This window comes from Oryza sativa, chromosome 3, assembly GCF_034140825.1.
Source record: "Oryza sativa Japonica Group chromosome 3, ASM3414082v1".
Taxonomy (NCBI): Eukaryota; Viridiplantae; Streptophyta; class Magnoliopsida; order Poales; family Poaceae; genus Oryza; species Oryza sativa.
Window position 1 is genome coordinate 617,206 of NC_089037.1, and position 16,675 is coordinate 633,880.

General features: G+C 46.5%; 2 protein-coding genes and 1 non-coding gene across 3 annotated transcripts; 2 read left to right on the forward strand and 1 right to left on the reverse strand.

Annotated features, from left to right (window-relative positions):
- Positions 1-212: 212 nt before the first annotated feature.
- LOC4331354 (kinase-interacting family protein) lies at positions 213-4,788 on the forward strand. Its single transcript, XM_015773568.3, has 3 exons — positions 213-384; positions 1,907-2,063; positions 3,507-4,788. The coding sequence occupies exons 2-3, from the start codon at positions 1,994-1,996 to the stop codon at positions 4,490-4,492; spliced, it is 1,056 nt and encodes a 351-aa protein (XP_015629054.1). The 5' UTR covers positions 213-384; positions 1,907-1,993; the 3' UTR covers positions 4,493-4,788.
- A 6,654-nt stretch (positions 4,789-11,442) lies between these two features.
- On the forward strand, positions 11,443-14,402 carry LOC9267060 (uncharacterized). Its single transcript, XM_015772779.3, has 4 exons — positions 11,443-11,842; positions 11,946-12,115; positions 13,225-13,397; positions 13,484-14,402. Exons 1-4 carry the CDS (start codon positions 11,612-11,614, stop codon positions 13,948-13,950), a joined length of 1,041 nt encoding a protein of 346 aa, XP_015628265.1. The 5' UTR covers positions 11,443-11,611; the 3' UTR covers positions 13,951-14,402.
- A 573-nt stretch (positions 14,403-14,975) lies between these two features.
- On the reverse strand, positions 14,976-15,047 carry TRNAT-UGU (transfer RNA threonine (anticodon UGU)). Its single transcript has one exon. It is a non-coding gene; the product is annotated as a tRNA-Thr (tRNA).
- Positions 15,048-16,675: the final 1,628 nt, after the last annotated feature.

Below are 16,675 nucleotides of genomic sequence, written 5' to 3' on the forward strand. Positions count from 1 at the left end.
CACCGTCCGTCCCATCCGTACGTAGCATCTGGACGGCCGAGATGAAGGATGAGACCCCCCAGGCTTGGACGACACAGGTCACGGCTGCTCACGAGCGCACCAGTTCACTCACTCACTTCGCTTGCTTTGCTTGGCCCGATCCTTACCTTTGCTGGCTTGTACTGTACTGAGCCGAGCTGCAATATATATGTCCAGTTCTAGTACAAAGCGAGGAGGAAGAAGACGACTTGGCCACATCGTTCACACACTTCACTCACACGAGAGAGAGAGAGAGAGAGACAAAGCTCAGAGCTGCTTCCTCCCAAAAGCTTCTTCCAACAACAATGGCGTCGTTCTCTCCTCCTCCCCGCTAAACCGCCGCCGGCGTCCCGACCCGACGTGCTTGTAAGTTCATCTCTATCTCTCTTTCTCGTCCTCTCTTCTTAGTGTGATCTCTCTCTCTCTCTCTCTCTCTCTAGAACCCTAAACCCTCTAGAATCGAATCGAATCCGTTTTTAAGTGGCTCGTTGGGTTCTTCTACAGTACGAGAATCGTATTGCTTACCAAGTGGAGTGGTTACTAGTCGCAACTCTCAATTAAGAGCAGCAACATTTGGTCTCTTTGGATTTCTCTCCTCGCTTCGCATAACCCTCCATTATCATGTTGAAAACCATCCAATCTATACCTCTGAATAACTGATTCACACCACTGATTTCTTTGAGATTTTCGTCGGTGTTTTTTTACCCCATCCATCCATTTATCTTAGATTGATACAGCAGTTCTACCCATGACGTGATAGTAGTAGTAGTTTTCCGTCATCAGAAAAAAAAGGGTGACGATTTGAAACCACTCCAGGTCTCTCCTGATGATAAAAAAGTAGAGAGGAGATGCACTAGAAGACAGTGAGTAATTCCATTGCTGGGCACACTAGTACTGCACCCATGTTGTCCTCTCATGTGCAATGAAAATGACACTTGCTATCCCTTGTCCAACCGTGTCACTGTAGCACTAAAACCCTTTTCCTTTCCTGGCGCAAAAATCATCAAAAAATTTTTTGTCCAACTGCAAAAGGCAAAACTAATTGAATGAACCACTAGTACTAATTGACAGTAGGTTTAGTTTTGACAGTGTGGCACCCGGGTTAACCATTCGAAATGCTAGGGCATCCACAATGTGCTCAAAAACTTAGTAGTAAGCAATAAATACAGCCTTAATACCAGGTATTGTGGAGGTAGTAAGCAACAAATAGCACTATGACCTGCTAGTAAGGAATAAAAAATCATTGATTCTCTCAGCTATGTATTGAATCTTTCTTCTCTATCCATACTACCGTATACTTTTAGATTTTTATATACATGTGGGACCCATCTTATTACCTCCAATACATTGTGAGATCTTGAATAACAATTACCTACTTTTGGTTGGTCCCACCTTATTTACTACTTGGGAAGGATACATTGCTGATGCCTTACAAAAAAAAAACTTTTTTTTTGCACACTGACTCCAACATGCCTCGGTCACTGTAAAATCGATGAACCCTACAGTAGGGAGGAGTAGCACTGCACACACAGTACGGTCGGCACGGGCTAATGGCCTATCCCGTGCGTTGAGATTCGGGACGGGGGTTAGCGCAACAAGTCAAATTCTCCTGTCCTGTCATGTCCCGCCTCCAACAGCGACAACACCTCTCCTCGCCGCGCCTTTCCTCACGTCTGCTCCTGCACAGATACTGTTCATCAGTATTGGATTCTACAGCCTTCACCACCACGCCACGCGATGTGCCTGCACACACGCACACAGTATTCTTCACAATTTTTTACAGTACTGTATAGGATTAGAGTAGTATCATGTCACAGTGAAGAGACGAGGCTGTGCAGTGTAACGTTGTCTGTTAAGTACTACTGCTAACCCTTGGGCCTTGTGTCAGGTTGACTGCATCTGCGACAAGGCGAGAAGAGAACGGGGGCCCAAGCCCACGCCTCGCCGAATCGCGTCGGTGCTTTGGATCGTGGCCATGGACATGGAGACGGAGAAGCAGCAGCAGCAGACGAGGTGCCCGCCTTGGCTCCAGGCGGCCATTGCAGGTTCGCCCGTTACTCCCTCCCTCCATTCTCATCCCTGTTTCTTTAATTGCTCATTCTCACGTGCTTAATTTACTCATCTCTGTGCACTGTATCTTCGGTGCTCGTATGAATGCAAGTAGTTGTTGCTAGTAGTACTAGTACTAGCAGAGTAATTAAATTAAAACATGGGGAATTAAATCCTCTGCTGCAGTATGTGTACTCACTAGGCAGGCAGGCAGTGGATATGAGCACTGACACAGTAAGTATAGAGATCTTGTGGTTAAACAGTCAAATTCTCTCCTCCTCACTCATCCATCCTGTGATGAAATCTCTGAGCTGATACAGCGCACATTGATATGTCACGGGTGTCCTGTGATACGCATTCATGGCCCCCCATGATTCTCCGTTTTTTACCCCCATCCATCACTGCACATTGCAGTACTACTCCTACTTGATCTGCTGCATGTCATGTGTCTGGTCCGCGTGCTATCAGTCATCTTCCTCTAGCTTACACACAGGCTTTGCATCCTTCATGCTCCAGCCGTGTCACTGGCTCACTGCTCTGCCATGGATCATCCAGGACATGAGCATCTCGTAAGCTACAGTTATTCTCCATAGCCACTACTGTACTCACTCTCCTCCCGTGGGAGTACCTGCTTCTATCACAGATTCACAGTACTGTGTTGACAGGCAATGTGGGTGATTGCTGACGTGTGTTTGTTGCTTCTCGTTTGTTTCTTCACTCGCCTTGGCGAATCTCTTCTGGATGATGATGACAAGCCGGTGGTTTGACACTGGCCTCTCGTCTCTTCCTGTGTGCTTCGAAATTTGAAATTTGAACCCGATTCTCTATGCGTGACAAACTGTTTGGCACCAATCATTCCAAAGTCAGCCCCATTCACCACCGGAGTACACCAAAAGACAAGAACAGACACAGCTCGTAGCTAGGCTTGGCATCTCCATGACAACATCATCATTCAGCTCACCTTCCCTTTTACCCGCCACTTCCTTTTTACTCCACCACACTACAGTACATGCTAGTACTACATGTCTTGTTCTTTTCTAGTGTAGCGCTAATTTTATCTGAAATTTTGTTAGGATTTGAATTTGAACAAATTTGATTAGGAGTAGTAACAAAGAAGATTAACTAGTTATAAAGAACAAAGCAAAGGTCCCCATCGTTTGGCTTATTTCCTAATAAGCCAAAACGGTTTGTTAGGAAATAAAAATGGATTCCCCGCAAAAAAAAAGAAATAAAAATAGATTTGTAGGTAAAACTTTTTCAAATGTGTTCTTGGTGATTTAAAAGCCAATATTGAAAAAGAAATTACGTTAAAAATATCTCAAAATTAAGCTTGAAATTTTAAAATTTGGCTTTTTCTTTGGCTGATTAGGCCATCGGAACCAAAATTTGTTTGAGCTGATGATGATCTGACGTGTGCAAAATGGTGATGGGTTTTGTAGACATCGAGCAGCGGGTGCGGGCGCTGGCGGTGAGCGTGCCGGAGGACGCGGCGGCGACGGCGACGGACCACTCCTTCGCCGAGCGCGCTGAGAACTACTACCACAAGCGGCCGCAGCTGCTGGCGCTGCTCACCGACCTCCACCACCGCTACCTCTACCTCGCCGACCGCTACTCCCAGTCTCTCCTCGCCGCCAACAAGCCCTTCCACGCTGCCGCCGCCTCCTCCGACTGCGGCTCCTCCGACGTCGACGACCGCTCCTCCGACGCCGGTAGCTCCCTCTCCTTCCAGCCTCCACCCACCACCAGCAGCAGTGTTCGTGATGCCGTTGACGCTGAGCTGGTGGTGGCGGAGCTGGTGGCCGCTTGGATTGATCGGGAGATTCTCGCCGACGAGGCGGAGCGGCGGAAGGCGGAGTCGGCGAGGAAGATCGAGCTGCAGGGGAGCCTCGTGGAGGTGCTGGAGTCGGAGAGGCTGGTGCTGCTCGGCGAGAACGCGCGGGTCGGGTTCCGCGCGTCGGCGGCCGAGGAGGAGGCGGCGGCCGCGGCGGCCGAGCTGGGTTACATGCGGCGGCGCGCGGCGGAGATGGCGCGGCTGGTGGTGAAGCTCCGGGAGGACCACCGGGTGTGCATGCTGGGTCGCAAGATCGAGGCGCTGCAGTCGCAGGTGTACGGGCTGGAGCTGCGGAACCGGGAGTGCTACGAGGCCATGGCGGCGTGGGAGGCGGAGAGGAAGGTGGGCCTCGCCGAGATCGAGCGGCTGCGCGCGGACAACAAGCGGCTGGCCGCGGAGGCCGCCATGGCCGCCGCGGCGAGGCGGAAGCGGAAGGGCGGGAACGGAAGCGGGTGGCTGTGGTGGGCGCGGGTGCGGATGGCGGCGGAGTGGACGCCGTGCGCGCCGGCGGTGAGGAAGGTCGGTGAGCAGATCAAGCACGGCGGCGGCCGGAAGGACGTCAAGTACAACGCCGGCGGCTGCTTCTGCCTCTAGTTTGGATTTTGGCGGGATGGTTTCTTTTTGGGTGGGTCAATGTTCATTTTACCCCTTGGATTGTGATGATATTGCGTGCAAGTATCAAGGAGGGGAGTAGTAATAGTAATCAGGTTATGGGATTATGCAGAGTGAGAGAGAGAGAGAGAGAGAGAGAGAAATTAATTAGCGAGAGGTTAATTAGCTTGTAAAATGGATCAGTTGCATGTTGGTGGTAAAACTAGTGTACTGAGACTCAAGTATATAATATTATGACATGTTCTAAGAATCTATAAAGATGGATGTATTGAGACTCTTATGATACTGATCTCGACCGGCCCAATTGCACGTGATGGGCCAACCAAATGAATCATATCACAGAGACGGCCCGGCCCAGTATGAAGGAAGGAGACGGGATGGGCCGTGCTTTTCCGTTGCGGAAACAAACAGATTTCTTCGACGAAGAAAGGAGTCGTGGCGTGGTTTAGGGTTTCGGAGGCAAAGCGACGATGTTGAGATAGAGGCTGCTGTTTTAAAACTATGGAATTTCACAGAAGAAGAATCCCTTCCATACTTTAACTGGTGGAACAAGATGAGAAATTTTTTTTTTGAAAATATACTATTTATTATTTTTCTATTAGAAATATCCCGGATGCAATTTTATTCGCAGAAATATACCATTGATAGCTCGGTGTCGCGTGGCGAGACTACGAGACCGAGCGGTCTTTGCATCCTCAACCAGCGATACCGGTGGTATATTTGTGCTAAAAAATTGCATCAAGAATATGCAAGGCAGGAAACTGTGTGCTTCAATAAGATAATTTAGTATCGGCTTCAGGTGAGCAAAGGCAACAAAATATGAGCTACAAAAGGTCGGAGAATGTTTTATAGTACAACATATGTGATTTGTATGGTCTTCAGCTATATTTCGTCCAACAATATGCATTACTACACACTCTCAATTCTCATCAAATATGTAGCTATTGGAATCACGTGCTTCTCTTTTTCCAAATATTCACATATGGATCATATGGTTACCTTTAAATCTGCAAAAAAGAACCATATCCTTCTCATGGTGCTATCTGCAAGGGAGTAACTTTAGTAGCTAGTAGTTTTCTTTTAATGTGGAATTCATGCTGTAAGTTGTGAATAATAGTGGGAAGATAAAATTACCATGCTAAACCTAACACTTAAATCTGAACTGTTGTTGAAAATAGATGCTCTAAGATGAATATATTGTTCATGCCTGTGAGCTACCTCACCCATTCGATATATGTTAAAAAATGTTCTAAAAAATAATTGTGCTGAAGCTAAACCACACAACCTATGCATCATCGTAATGGCTTTTGTGTGTGATAGATATATATACGCAATGCAAATTACAAAACTACAGTTTATACGACTATAGGAGGATACCCCATTGATCAAAGAAGAAACCCTAAGTCCTTCACTACTTCCTCCGTCCCAAAATAAGTGCAGTTTTGCACTATTCACATTCAACGTTTAATCATTCGTCTTAATTGAAATTTTTTTATGATCAGTATTTTTATTGCTATTAGATGATAAAATATGAATAGTATTTTATGTGTGATTAAATATTTTCAATTTTTTCACAAATTTTTCAAATAAGACGGACGGTCAAACGTTGGGCACGGATATCCACGACTGCACTTATTTTGGGACGGAGGTAGTATTAAATTGGGCCAAGATCAAAATAGATGGGCCCCATGTGGTGGCTACTACGTTTGGAATAAGTTCACTTGGTGACCCTCAAAAGTGATTGAAATCTAATCCGTAACCCTAAACCACAAAACCGGATATCTTGACCCCCAAACTATGAAAACCGGTGCAATTTGACTCCCTCGGCGGTTTTGGAGGGTGGTTTCGCTGACGTGGCGGTTTTGGAGGGTGGTTTCGCTGACGTGGCGGTATTGACCTAGTCTGTGTGCTGACGTGGCGCTTAGGTGGCATTTCAATTAAAAAGTTATACGTGGGACCCGTTTGTCATTCACACACACAATTGTGGGGCCCACTGACATGTGGGCCCCACACAGCATCTTCTCCCTTTCTTCTTCCTCCCCTCCCTTCTCTCTTTCTTTCTCCGTCTCCCGGGGAGCAAGCGAGCGGGGAGCGAGCGGCGGCGAGAGCTAGCTAGAACGGCGGCGGCCCGCGGGCGGCGAAGGTGGGCGGCAGCGGGAGGGCGGCGAAGGTGGGCGGGAAGGAGAAGCAGGTCGCCGCGGCGACTTCGAAACCGCGAGGCGGAACCACTCGAGGAGAGGGATGAGGGCGAGCGCGTCGCCGAGGAGGTCGCCTCACGCCGTCATTCCCCTACTCGGCCGTCCACCGAGAGGAGAAGTGCCATGATCCGGCCGCCGCCGCCGCTTCCCCTCGTCCTCCCTCTGCCACGAGCCGTCGCCGCCCTCGTCCGCCCGCCCTCTCACCGCCACCGGCTCCCCACGTCCTCCCACTGCCACAAGCCGCCGCCGCCCTCCCGCCCGCCGGCCCCTATCCCTCATCCGCCTCTCGCACCGCCGCCGGCTCCCCTCGTCCTCCCACTGCCACAAGCCGTCGCCGCCTTCCCGCCCGCCGGCCCCCATCCCTCATCCGCCGCTCGCACCGCCGCTGGCTCCCCTCGTCCTCCCACTGCCACGAGGCGCCGCCCTCACCCGCCCGCCAGTTGCGGCGTCGAAGACCTGGTCGGCGGCGGCCGAGCTCGCCGTACCCCGCCGCGTGTGCCTCCCGCCGCCGTCACTGTGGTCTCCTCCGTCTTCGCCGCGGTGGAGCTCAGCCCGGGCGCCGCCGCCACGCCTCCGCCGCTCGCCGCCGTCTCCACCGCTCGCCGCCGTCGCCGCCCGCCGCGGGAAAGAGAGAGAGGGAGTGGTGGGGAGAGATAATGAACTGAGGGAGGGGAGAGAGAAAGGACACGTGGGTCCCACAATATGTGTCAATGACAAATGGATCCCACACATATTTTTAATTCTAAATGCCACCTAAACGCCACGTCAACGCCACGTGTAAAGGAGATCCGGTCAATACCGCCACGTCAGCGAAACCACCCTCCAAAACCGCCGAGGGAGTCAAATTGCACCAGTTTTCATAGTTTGGGGGTCAAGATATCCGGTTTTGTGGTTTAGGGTTACGGATTAGATTTCAATCGCTTTTAAGGGTCACCAAGTGAACTTATTCCACTACGTTTTGTTCATCCAACGCCTGATAAGCAATCTAATATAGTGATCCAACGGATTAGAATTGATGATGATGTGGAATATTGAGATTTGAGCTTTATTATTAGGGTCTTAATTATAGTTCATGGGTCATGATTTTATAGTAAGAAGGGATTACAACAAGCTGATCGAGCAGCTGAGCCACTCCAGCTTTTGATTCGGTATTCTTGCATTTTCTCGCAGTTGCTATTGTTTCACGCTTAAACTTTCACCGAAATAAGAATTCAGAACAGGTGGGAATTGATCTGAAAGACAGAGGAACGGCTAAATTGCCACTACTTCAGCAGGAGTAGTATTTGATTTAACTTCCAACAGGAGAGCAGATAAGCACATTCTCAAAGCTCCAGTTTCAGACTTGTGCCCTTCTCTGAAGCTCAACAATCTAGCAACAAAGTCATCTCGATGCCCATTTCGTTAATGAAATGGGAGAGACTCCCCTCTCTTTCGTTAATAAATCGCGGGGCAGCGTGGTCGCTTTCGATGCACACATTTCGCGTCCACATGGCGCACATAACGAATTCGCCCTTCATCTTCTCGCTCATGTCGCACGAAACCCCACATATCGCCATCTCTCTGCTACTCAACGATGTATGGCCATGGACACGCCGACGATGCAATGCATATGCATATGCATATGGTCATGGCCTTCCATTCCATTCACTCTGGTCTGTCTCTGAACGCTCTTGATCAATTCATTACTGCTAGTACTAGCTTGTTTAATCCACGACAACCCCAAGTGACATCCGGGATCAACGGCCAAATGACTCCCACGCATCCATAAATGTTTCAGCACAAAAAGGTAAAAAGCAATGAAGGAGCCTGCCCAGGATATATTGCAGGGAACCGCCGGAGCAAAACCTGCTCTCCTTTTTAAACCAAAACTCTTCCGTAATCTCAACGGCGTCGCTCTCGCTGCTTCTGTAATAATCAGGCTACTCTTAATAAGTCCACCAAATCGAGAAATCACAGCACTGAACAAGTGCTCTAATAATTGTGTTGTCTGCGTGTCACTATGCTGATAGCTTCAGTGACTGAGAGCATGATATAGCATCACTGCACGGAGCAGTGTGATCACTGAGCTATCATGCCACCGACACAAGGCCAACTCAATGCAGTAGCAACAGCTGCCCTTCTTTTCTGGACAGAGGCGTTTCTGTCCCAATTCGATGGCTGACCATGACACTCATACTACTGCTACACGTTGATTTTTGTATTCTATTCCCAGCCCTGCAATCCAGGACAGGAGGTGAATGAAAGAAGATATTTGGACCATTTCGTGACAGAATGTAGTTTGCTTTGATGAGTGATATATATTAGCACAATGATAATAATGCTCTACTGCTACTTGAAAGCTGCTTTTTTGTCCAAGAATTCCATTCAAACACCTACCTAACCAAAAGCCACTGGATCAGGAAAGAGACCGGTTGTTAAGGTCGTTATTAGTGTATGAACTAAATTAAAACGCTTTCATCAGTTAGAGAGAGTCCTTCGTTTGTTTGTCCTGACCATGCATGCCAAACCTTATTTGACCTATTCGGTGCTTGTCATGTGTTCAGTTGCTGACTTTTGGTGATGTCTAATTTCAAAAGGTCTATACTTAAGTTGCTTTCAAGTACATATATTCTACTACCATTTTTCTTTTCTTTTCCTTACCATAGGCCGGCTGCAATGCACTAGATTGTTGCTTTGTTAAACAGGTTATGATGATCCTAACTGCTTGTACAGCCATACTGAACTCTGAAAGTAAAAAGGAAACGGAGCGCTTATTTGCACTGAGGACATTCAGAGAACATGAGCCGTGCTATTAAAGAAAAAAAAATCGAAGATCGACAACACGAATCCATCCTAAACTTGGGATCTGCATTTGCATACATAGTTTTTTCTGTTCTTCAGCAACAACGAGGGAGCTGCAAAATTCAGTGAGCGTCAGAACCGCCCAATGTTCTTCCATGCTCTAATCAGCATTTTTTAAAAAAGAAAAAAAAAGAGTCAGACTTGCCAAAGAGTTGACATAGATCGTTTCGAAGAATCGAAGGTACTTCGATTGTGATTAATCAATCTGCTCAACACGCAAGATCGGTCCGAGACGTGGCGTCATTTTGCTTCAAGTCAGGAAATCTCTACGTACCGAAATACCAATAGAAGAACACTGTAACTGTACGTCAGTATACGTGTAAGGCCTTGTAAAGAAATACTGCTCGTGTTTGACACTATCTTTCTACGTTTTCATTGGCCATATTCGGTATTCCCAAGTATCCACATGCTCCATGCACTAACTATATAATGGTCAACAACACGAAACTCTGAGTTTTGGTGAAAAGGAAGTTAGTTGATACTAGTACGAAAGCAAGGTTGGGTGAAAAGCACAATTAGCCGTGGAAGGAGAACTGGTATATGCAAAAATAAGTAGTTAGTTCCTAAACGCAGGTACTACCAGTAAGTAGGTGATCGAATTTTTATTATTAGTTGATCAAGTCCCTGAACGAATGGTATGCAAACAGCATTTGCGTTTGCTGCCATATGCCCATATATAGATAAGATGATGAATAGCGTTGTGTGGATGTTATTTGGTACCGTGGTACATAATGAACATGTGTTAATCTGTTATTCATTTTTATATGCGGAGGGAAAGAGTTTTCAACCCATTCAAAAAGAACACAGTCTAAAACGACAGCAATTTTTAACTACATTAGTAACTGAAGAAACAAGAAACGCTTGTTATCGTGACTTTTCTTGTTTGATGATTCAGCGAAATTATTATAACGGATTACCTACATAATTACAGAGATAAATTAAATATTTAATAATAAATAAATCTAACAAAAAGCACTAAATATGATTTTTAAAAGCATATACTCCTTCCGTTTCAGGTTATAATAAATTAAGTTTGGCTAAATTTATAGACAAATATAGTAATATTTATATTAAAATATTTTTTTAATTTATTAATTAGATATATTTTTATAATAAATTTATCTTGGTTTGAAAATATTATTATTATTTTCTATAAACTTGATCAAACTTGAAATAATTTAACTTTAACCAAAATCAAAACATCTTGTAACCTGAAACAGCGGAGTAATAATTAAATTATTTAAATAATCCGCTTAATATATATTATATGCTTTAAAATATGTATATGCTAAACAAACATACAGCCCGTTTGGTTGGAGAGAGTTTTTAGGAGGGATTGGGAGTTTAGAGGGATGAGGCTATTAAGTGTTTTGTTTGGTTGAGAGACATGAGAATTTTGTTAGGATGGGGATAAGGAATTGAGGAAGGAACTCCCTCCTTTTCAATACCTGAATAGGGGCAGGTAATTTGGAGGGAATTCCTCCTTTACTTTGTCTAATCAAATCTTAGCCATCCATTTTTATTAATGATCTAATCTCCAACTAAACTCCCTATCAATTTCCATCACCTCTACTAAACAAGATATTGGGATTAAAAATTAAATCTCCATCTTAATCTCATCATCATTTCTCTCGTGTAAACTTCCAAACCACTTACCTCGACTTACCAGAGAAGCCGATAGCGTTACGTTGGCAGTGATGGTGCGAGCGGCGGATTCAGAGGAACCGCGTCAAACAGCACAAGACGGTCAACACGAGACGAGAGAGCAGCTAGCCAAGAGGCAGTGTCGCGTGTGCGGGTGTGAGTGCGAACCAGCCCAACCAAACCAAACACACACGAGTCGAGGAGACCGAGCCCTTTTATTTTGCAGCGCCAGCGACCCGTTCCACTCTCGACTCTCTCCGCCTCTCGCGCTTCCTCCCACCGACGCCACGAGCCGAGACGAGACGAGGCGACGCCCCGCTCCTCCATCCGCCTCGCCACGCCACGCCACGAGGAGGAGGAGAGGCGAGGAGACGAGAGGCAGCTCGTCCGCCCGCCAAAAATAGGGCGGATCGGGCACATGGGCGTCCCCTCCGCGCCCGCGCCCGACGCCCACCGCCGCGGCGTCTTCCTCCTCTCCGTCGGTGCTGGTGGCGGCGGCGCCGGGACTGCGGTGGTGGAGGTCGAGGTGGAGCACCCGCACTCGCTCTCCCTCTCGCCGCCGCCCATGTCGTCCTGCGGCCGCTACATCCTCCACCGCGTCTGCAGGTTCGACACCCTCGCCGGCGTCGCCATCAAGTACGGCGTCGAGGTACAACACACCACACCTCCATTCCATCCCATCCCCTTACAGTTTCTTCTTCAAGCTGTGTAAGAGTCTGCGATTTCATGGCGCCTCCCCTCCCCTCGTGCAGGTGGCGGATGTGAAGCGGGTGAACGGCCTCACCACCGACCTCCAGATGTTCGCCCACAAGACGCTGCGGATTCCGCTCCCCGGTAGGCACCCACCCGCCGCCACCGCCACCGCCACCGCGCCATCCCATCCTCCTCCCTCCTCTTCCCCTGCCGCCACCCATCGTCCCAGGTACGCACGCCCTTGCATCTCTTCCCCTTCTTTTTTTTTTGTTTCAAGGGATTCGCATTATTATTACGTAATAACTGAGCGATGAATTACACGCCTTAATCTTCGCTTCCACATTTTCAATCTCCCGAGATTATTGCAAACCAAACTGTCTCCACCGGGAAGGCGTGGAAGCGTGTCGGTGAAGGAAAAAACCTTCGCTTCTTCTTGTTTGTCCACGCTGTGTAGTTCGTTACATGCCATTTTTCTTTTCCCACGGTTACCAAGTCAATTTTATTAGGCACAAATTCTTAAGAAATTCTAGCTGACTTTGCACCCGCTTTCTTTGCACTACCAGTACGCAATTTTGTACTACTAGTGCATCATTTGAAAATACGAGCCAGTAGCCCAAGAACTAGTTCGGTCAGGAGGTAGGCAGGTTTGGCTGAAATCCACGCGAAATCGCCTTCCTGCTGGTCCGTATAACACTCGCTATCACTATTTTTTTCTTTAGATAATGGAAATGGAATCACTATTCAGTATTGAACACTGACTTAACGCCTAGTGTGCATAGTGTCAAACTGGTAACTAGGTGCTCTTCCTTTCTGAACCTCCCAAAAGAGGGGGCTGCCACTGGGTTAGTTGCAAGTGATGGGAACATCCACAGGAAAGCAACGAGGAATTGAGGCTGAGGAAAGGGAATGCGATCCTTCCTGTGAACAGATGTGCCGCACTCCACATGCTTGCACTCACTGCTCAGTGCCCACACATTTTTTAGTTCCTTTTATATTCTTCACAGACACGTATCTAGAACATGGGAATAGTTTAAGGTCCCAAAAGAACAATTCATAGCACCGACTACTCATTCACACTTAGTACAAAGTTTTCTTTCCTTCTCAAAGAGTTCTAGTGTAAAAGGACGCATACTTGATTGTTGTAGATTCTCACTAGTACTTCCCTCTAGTTGGCATTTCATATGCTTAGCTGCTGCTCTTTTCTAGTTTAATGATTGTGCCATGTGAAGCTTTTCCACAGTGCTGACTACAGTCTCTTAATACCTGTGGACATTTTCGATGGGTATACTACTATACTTGGTGCTTTGCCTGCAATAACAACAATATAAATTATTTCAGAGAATGGGCTACGCGGCGCCCTCCGAAAAATTCTGCCTTGGATCCACTCCTGAAACCACCGCAGAGCACAGTTGCACCATCCATGGACCTCTTGCAGAACTACTATGGCCTTGCTCGACCTCCAAAGGGGGACCCAGAAAATGAAGGCACTGAAATGGCGACATACAGTATAGGTAAAGCCATCACTGTTTGCTTGGATGATGAACTACGAATTGGAGATCAACTAATAAACTAATTTATGAATCTGATCCTCATCCAGGTCAGCATACGAAAGCTAGAAGCTTATCAACGGGCTTTTCTCTTGTAAATGGTGAGGTTGACGATGCTGAAAAGCCAATAAGACGCCGCCAGAAATCTGATGCTGAGTTCTCAACAAGGGAGGGCAACAGTGGTGGTGTACTGATGAAGGCCGGCCCGGGCTTGGCGCTGAGGCCAAAATCTGGCAGTCGACCGGAAATAAACAACAGCCAGCAAGATCTTGTAGCAACCGCAGTGCCTTCATATGGTGATGGATTGCAAGCTGTGAGGAAGTCATCAAGCACCCCAGAATTCCAAGATTCAGACAACAGCATTGCATCTGTGTGGCTTAAGAGCAAGTGGAACTTAAAACCAGATGCATTCACCCTCCCTCTCCCAATCCTGCTTCTCGACAGCATTCCAAAGCCTATTTTCGACACCTTTCCGAAGCAAATTGCTGCTTGGAGAAACAAGGCTGCCAGGGATTAGTAAGGTTTGCATCTTGGTTATGTGCTTTGCATGTAAGGGTTGTTCTTGGTTCAGAATAGGCCTGGAGGAGTTCGGGGTTGGTTTATTTCTCCCCAGCCAAACAGAAGAACTGGTTCAGGCAGTGGATATTATAAAGACAGAAACACTTCTAGATCTATAACTTACAGGGATGGTGCAAAATGATGTGTTGGATATATTAAACACTAGAGTTCAAAATACATATTACAGTGTACTAAATCTGTTGCAGCAAAGCAGCAGCAGTTGTTTTCCTGTCATAAATTTATACTAGTTGGGACCTGAATGCCCCTTTGGGGCTTATTGGAGCTTATTCTTTTGTACACAATGCAGAACTGCACATAGGAAATATATAGATCAGAGGGAAAGAATCAGAATGTGTGTTCTTCACTTGTTCTCGTTACTAATAAAGAGAAAAGAGGTGGCTTTATCCGTTCCTTATTACTGTCCCCTGGGATTTCAGTTTGTTTTTCTTACAGTGGTAGCCATAAGTCATGCATTATTTTGTACAAATTGATCCCATTGTGATGTCCATCCTTTGGAATGGACTGTTTTTAGACGAATTTCACAGGTCATAATCAAATATTCAGGAAACTGTTGAAAAGCATGTTACAGGTAAATGAGTGGCAGCGATTTGCCATACATGTTGCTCAGCACAGCAGTTCTTTTTTTTTTCTATAAAAAAAATAGAACAAGTAAAACAAAAAAAAGGCATGTTGCTTGAATTTTTGTCAGCACAAAAAAAATCTAAAAAAAAATGAGGACATGTAAAACAAAAATTACATGTGTTCTTGAATTTTGCTCAGCAGTCAGCACAGCATATATTTTATGAAAAAATAAGAACAAGTAAAACAAAAATACATGTTGCTTGAATTAAATAAATGAAAACAAGTAAAACAAATGGTTGCAAAAAAAAAAAAGAACGAGTAAAACAAAAAATACATGCTGCTTGACTTTTGCTCAGCACAGCATTTTCTTTAAAAAAAATGAGAACACGTAAATCAAAAGGTTGCCCCCACGCAGGATCGAACTACGGACCTTCAGTTTACAAGACTGACGCTCTACCACTGAGCTATAGGGGCATTTCTACTTGTTTTTTGGCTAAAGTTTGGAATACTCTAACCTCAGTTTGAAGTGATTACCCGCACATGAAGTAAACTGCAGACTGCACAAGTCTGCAGATGTCACAATAATTATTTTATTTTGAGTCGAACAAACCAAAAGATGCAGCAAATGGGTGCAAGAGTCGTTAACAGATTATTTAGATCAAAATGGCACACTCTAAAAGTATATATTAAACGGCATCTCCTGAAAGTGCCCGAATTTGGCATCCTTTCAAATTTCGATGCCCACGCTGGAAGTTTAGGATGTATAACATGAGAATGAAGGTATCACATTCTGCAATGAGCCTTCACCCCCTTGATGCCCGTATTCAAATGTTGTTGTTGCGAAAGGATATAGAAGAGCAAGACGATAGCCACAAGTCTCACAAAATCCCAGGAGACTAACTTCCTCAAATGGCTCATCTTCTGAAACAGCAAAAATACGAATTAGGTTCATCGACAACATAATGTAATATAATAATGTCAGGAAATCAAGTTTTTTTTCTGACAAAAGAACATATAGCACAAAGAGTTAACTGGTTCAAGTAAGGACGGTGGCAATGCAAGTTGGTGCAACCAGCTGGAGAACAATCCATTATGTAGGTGACGAGTGACAACAGATAAGAACTAAGGATCATCAATTCATTCAATTGCATCCATAACCCTTTCCTTTCTTTCTGTTAGAATAATTGGGCTAGGCCCAGCTTATCCTATTAAATCTCAAAGGCCCATAATAAGTGTTAAGGATAATAATACCACCTCAGGATTTAAGCGAGGAATACCTCAACCTAAATAGGGAGTTATTGGAGGCCCCCTGTTGACTGGTTGAGGTGGGGGTCGGAAGGCCACACGCGCGCGCGCCGGGCCGGGCGTGGCCGAGGCGTGGCGGCGGCGTGCGTCGCGTCGCTATTCTTTTACAGCCACTAACCACGTTCCCACGACTCTCTCCGCACCACGTTCCAACGGCCGCGTCTCTCTCCTGATAGATAAGGAGGCCGCGAGTCCGATCTGTAACGTACGCTTGCTTATTTCCCGGTGTTAGTTCCTCCTCCTCCGCGCCAGTGCTGTTCTCGCTTCCTCGCTTCTGATCTCTTGCGCGCAAGAGAGATTGGAAGGAGCAGTGCCTCCGAAACCACATCTTCGCCTAAGATCTGCACCGGGTAGCTTCCTCGCTTCTGATCTCTTGCGCGCACGAGAGATTGGAAGGAGCAGTGCCTCCGAAACCACATCTTCGCCTAAGATCTGCACCGGGTAGGCGGGTGATCAAGTTTTTGGAGAGTGCTTCCCGCACGACTGCTCGCAATGTCTGGAGTTTCCGCCGCTACTGGAGGTGGTGCGCCGCCAGGAGCTGGAGCCAGTGCCGCGAACGACAACATCAACGGAGGCAATTCTGCCTCACAATCCAGCGGAGGGCCATTCTCGGGGTATATCCTTCTCCTGTTCCTGTTCCCTTTGCTAGCGCTATCGCTTTACTGTTAGGTTAGGTTAAGATCACCCTACACTGCTTATGCCATGATTATTGCTTTAATATTTTGGATTAAAATGTGCTGATTCATGACTATATTTCCAACACTTTCTATATCCACGTATCGAGGTGACCATTTTAT

Coding starts and splice junctions, on each gene's coding strand:
- LOC4331354 (XM_015773568.3), top strand. CDS start 1,994: ATGGACATGGAGACGGAGAAGCAGCAGCAGCAGACGAGGTGCCCGCCT. Junction 2,064..3,506: donor GCTCCAGGCGGCCATTGCAG/GTTCGCCCGTTA, acceptor TGGGTTTTGTAG/ACATCGAGCAGCGGGTGCGG.
- LOC9267060 (XM_015772779.3), top strand. CDS start 11,612: ATGGGCGTCCCCTCCGCGCCCGCGCCCGACGCCCACCGCCGCGGCGTC. Junction 12,116..13,224: donor GCCGCCACCCATCGTCCCAG/GTACGCACGCCC, acceptor AAATTATTTCAG/AGAATGGGCTACGCGGCGCC. Junction 13,398..13,483: donor AATGGCGACATACAGTATAG/GTAAAGCCATCA, acceptor ATCCTCATCCAG/GTCAGCATACGAAAGCTAGA.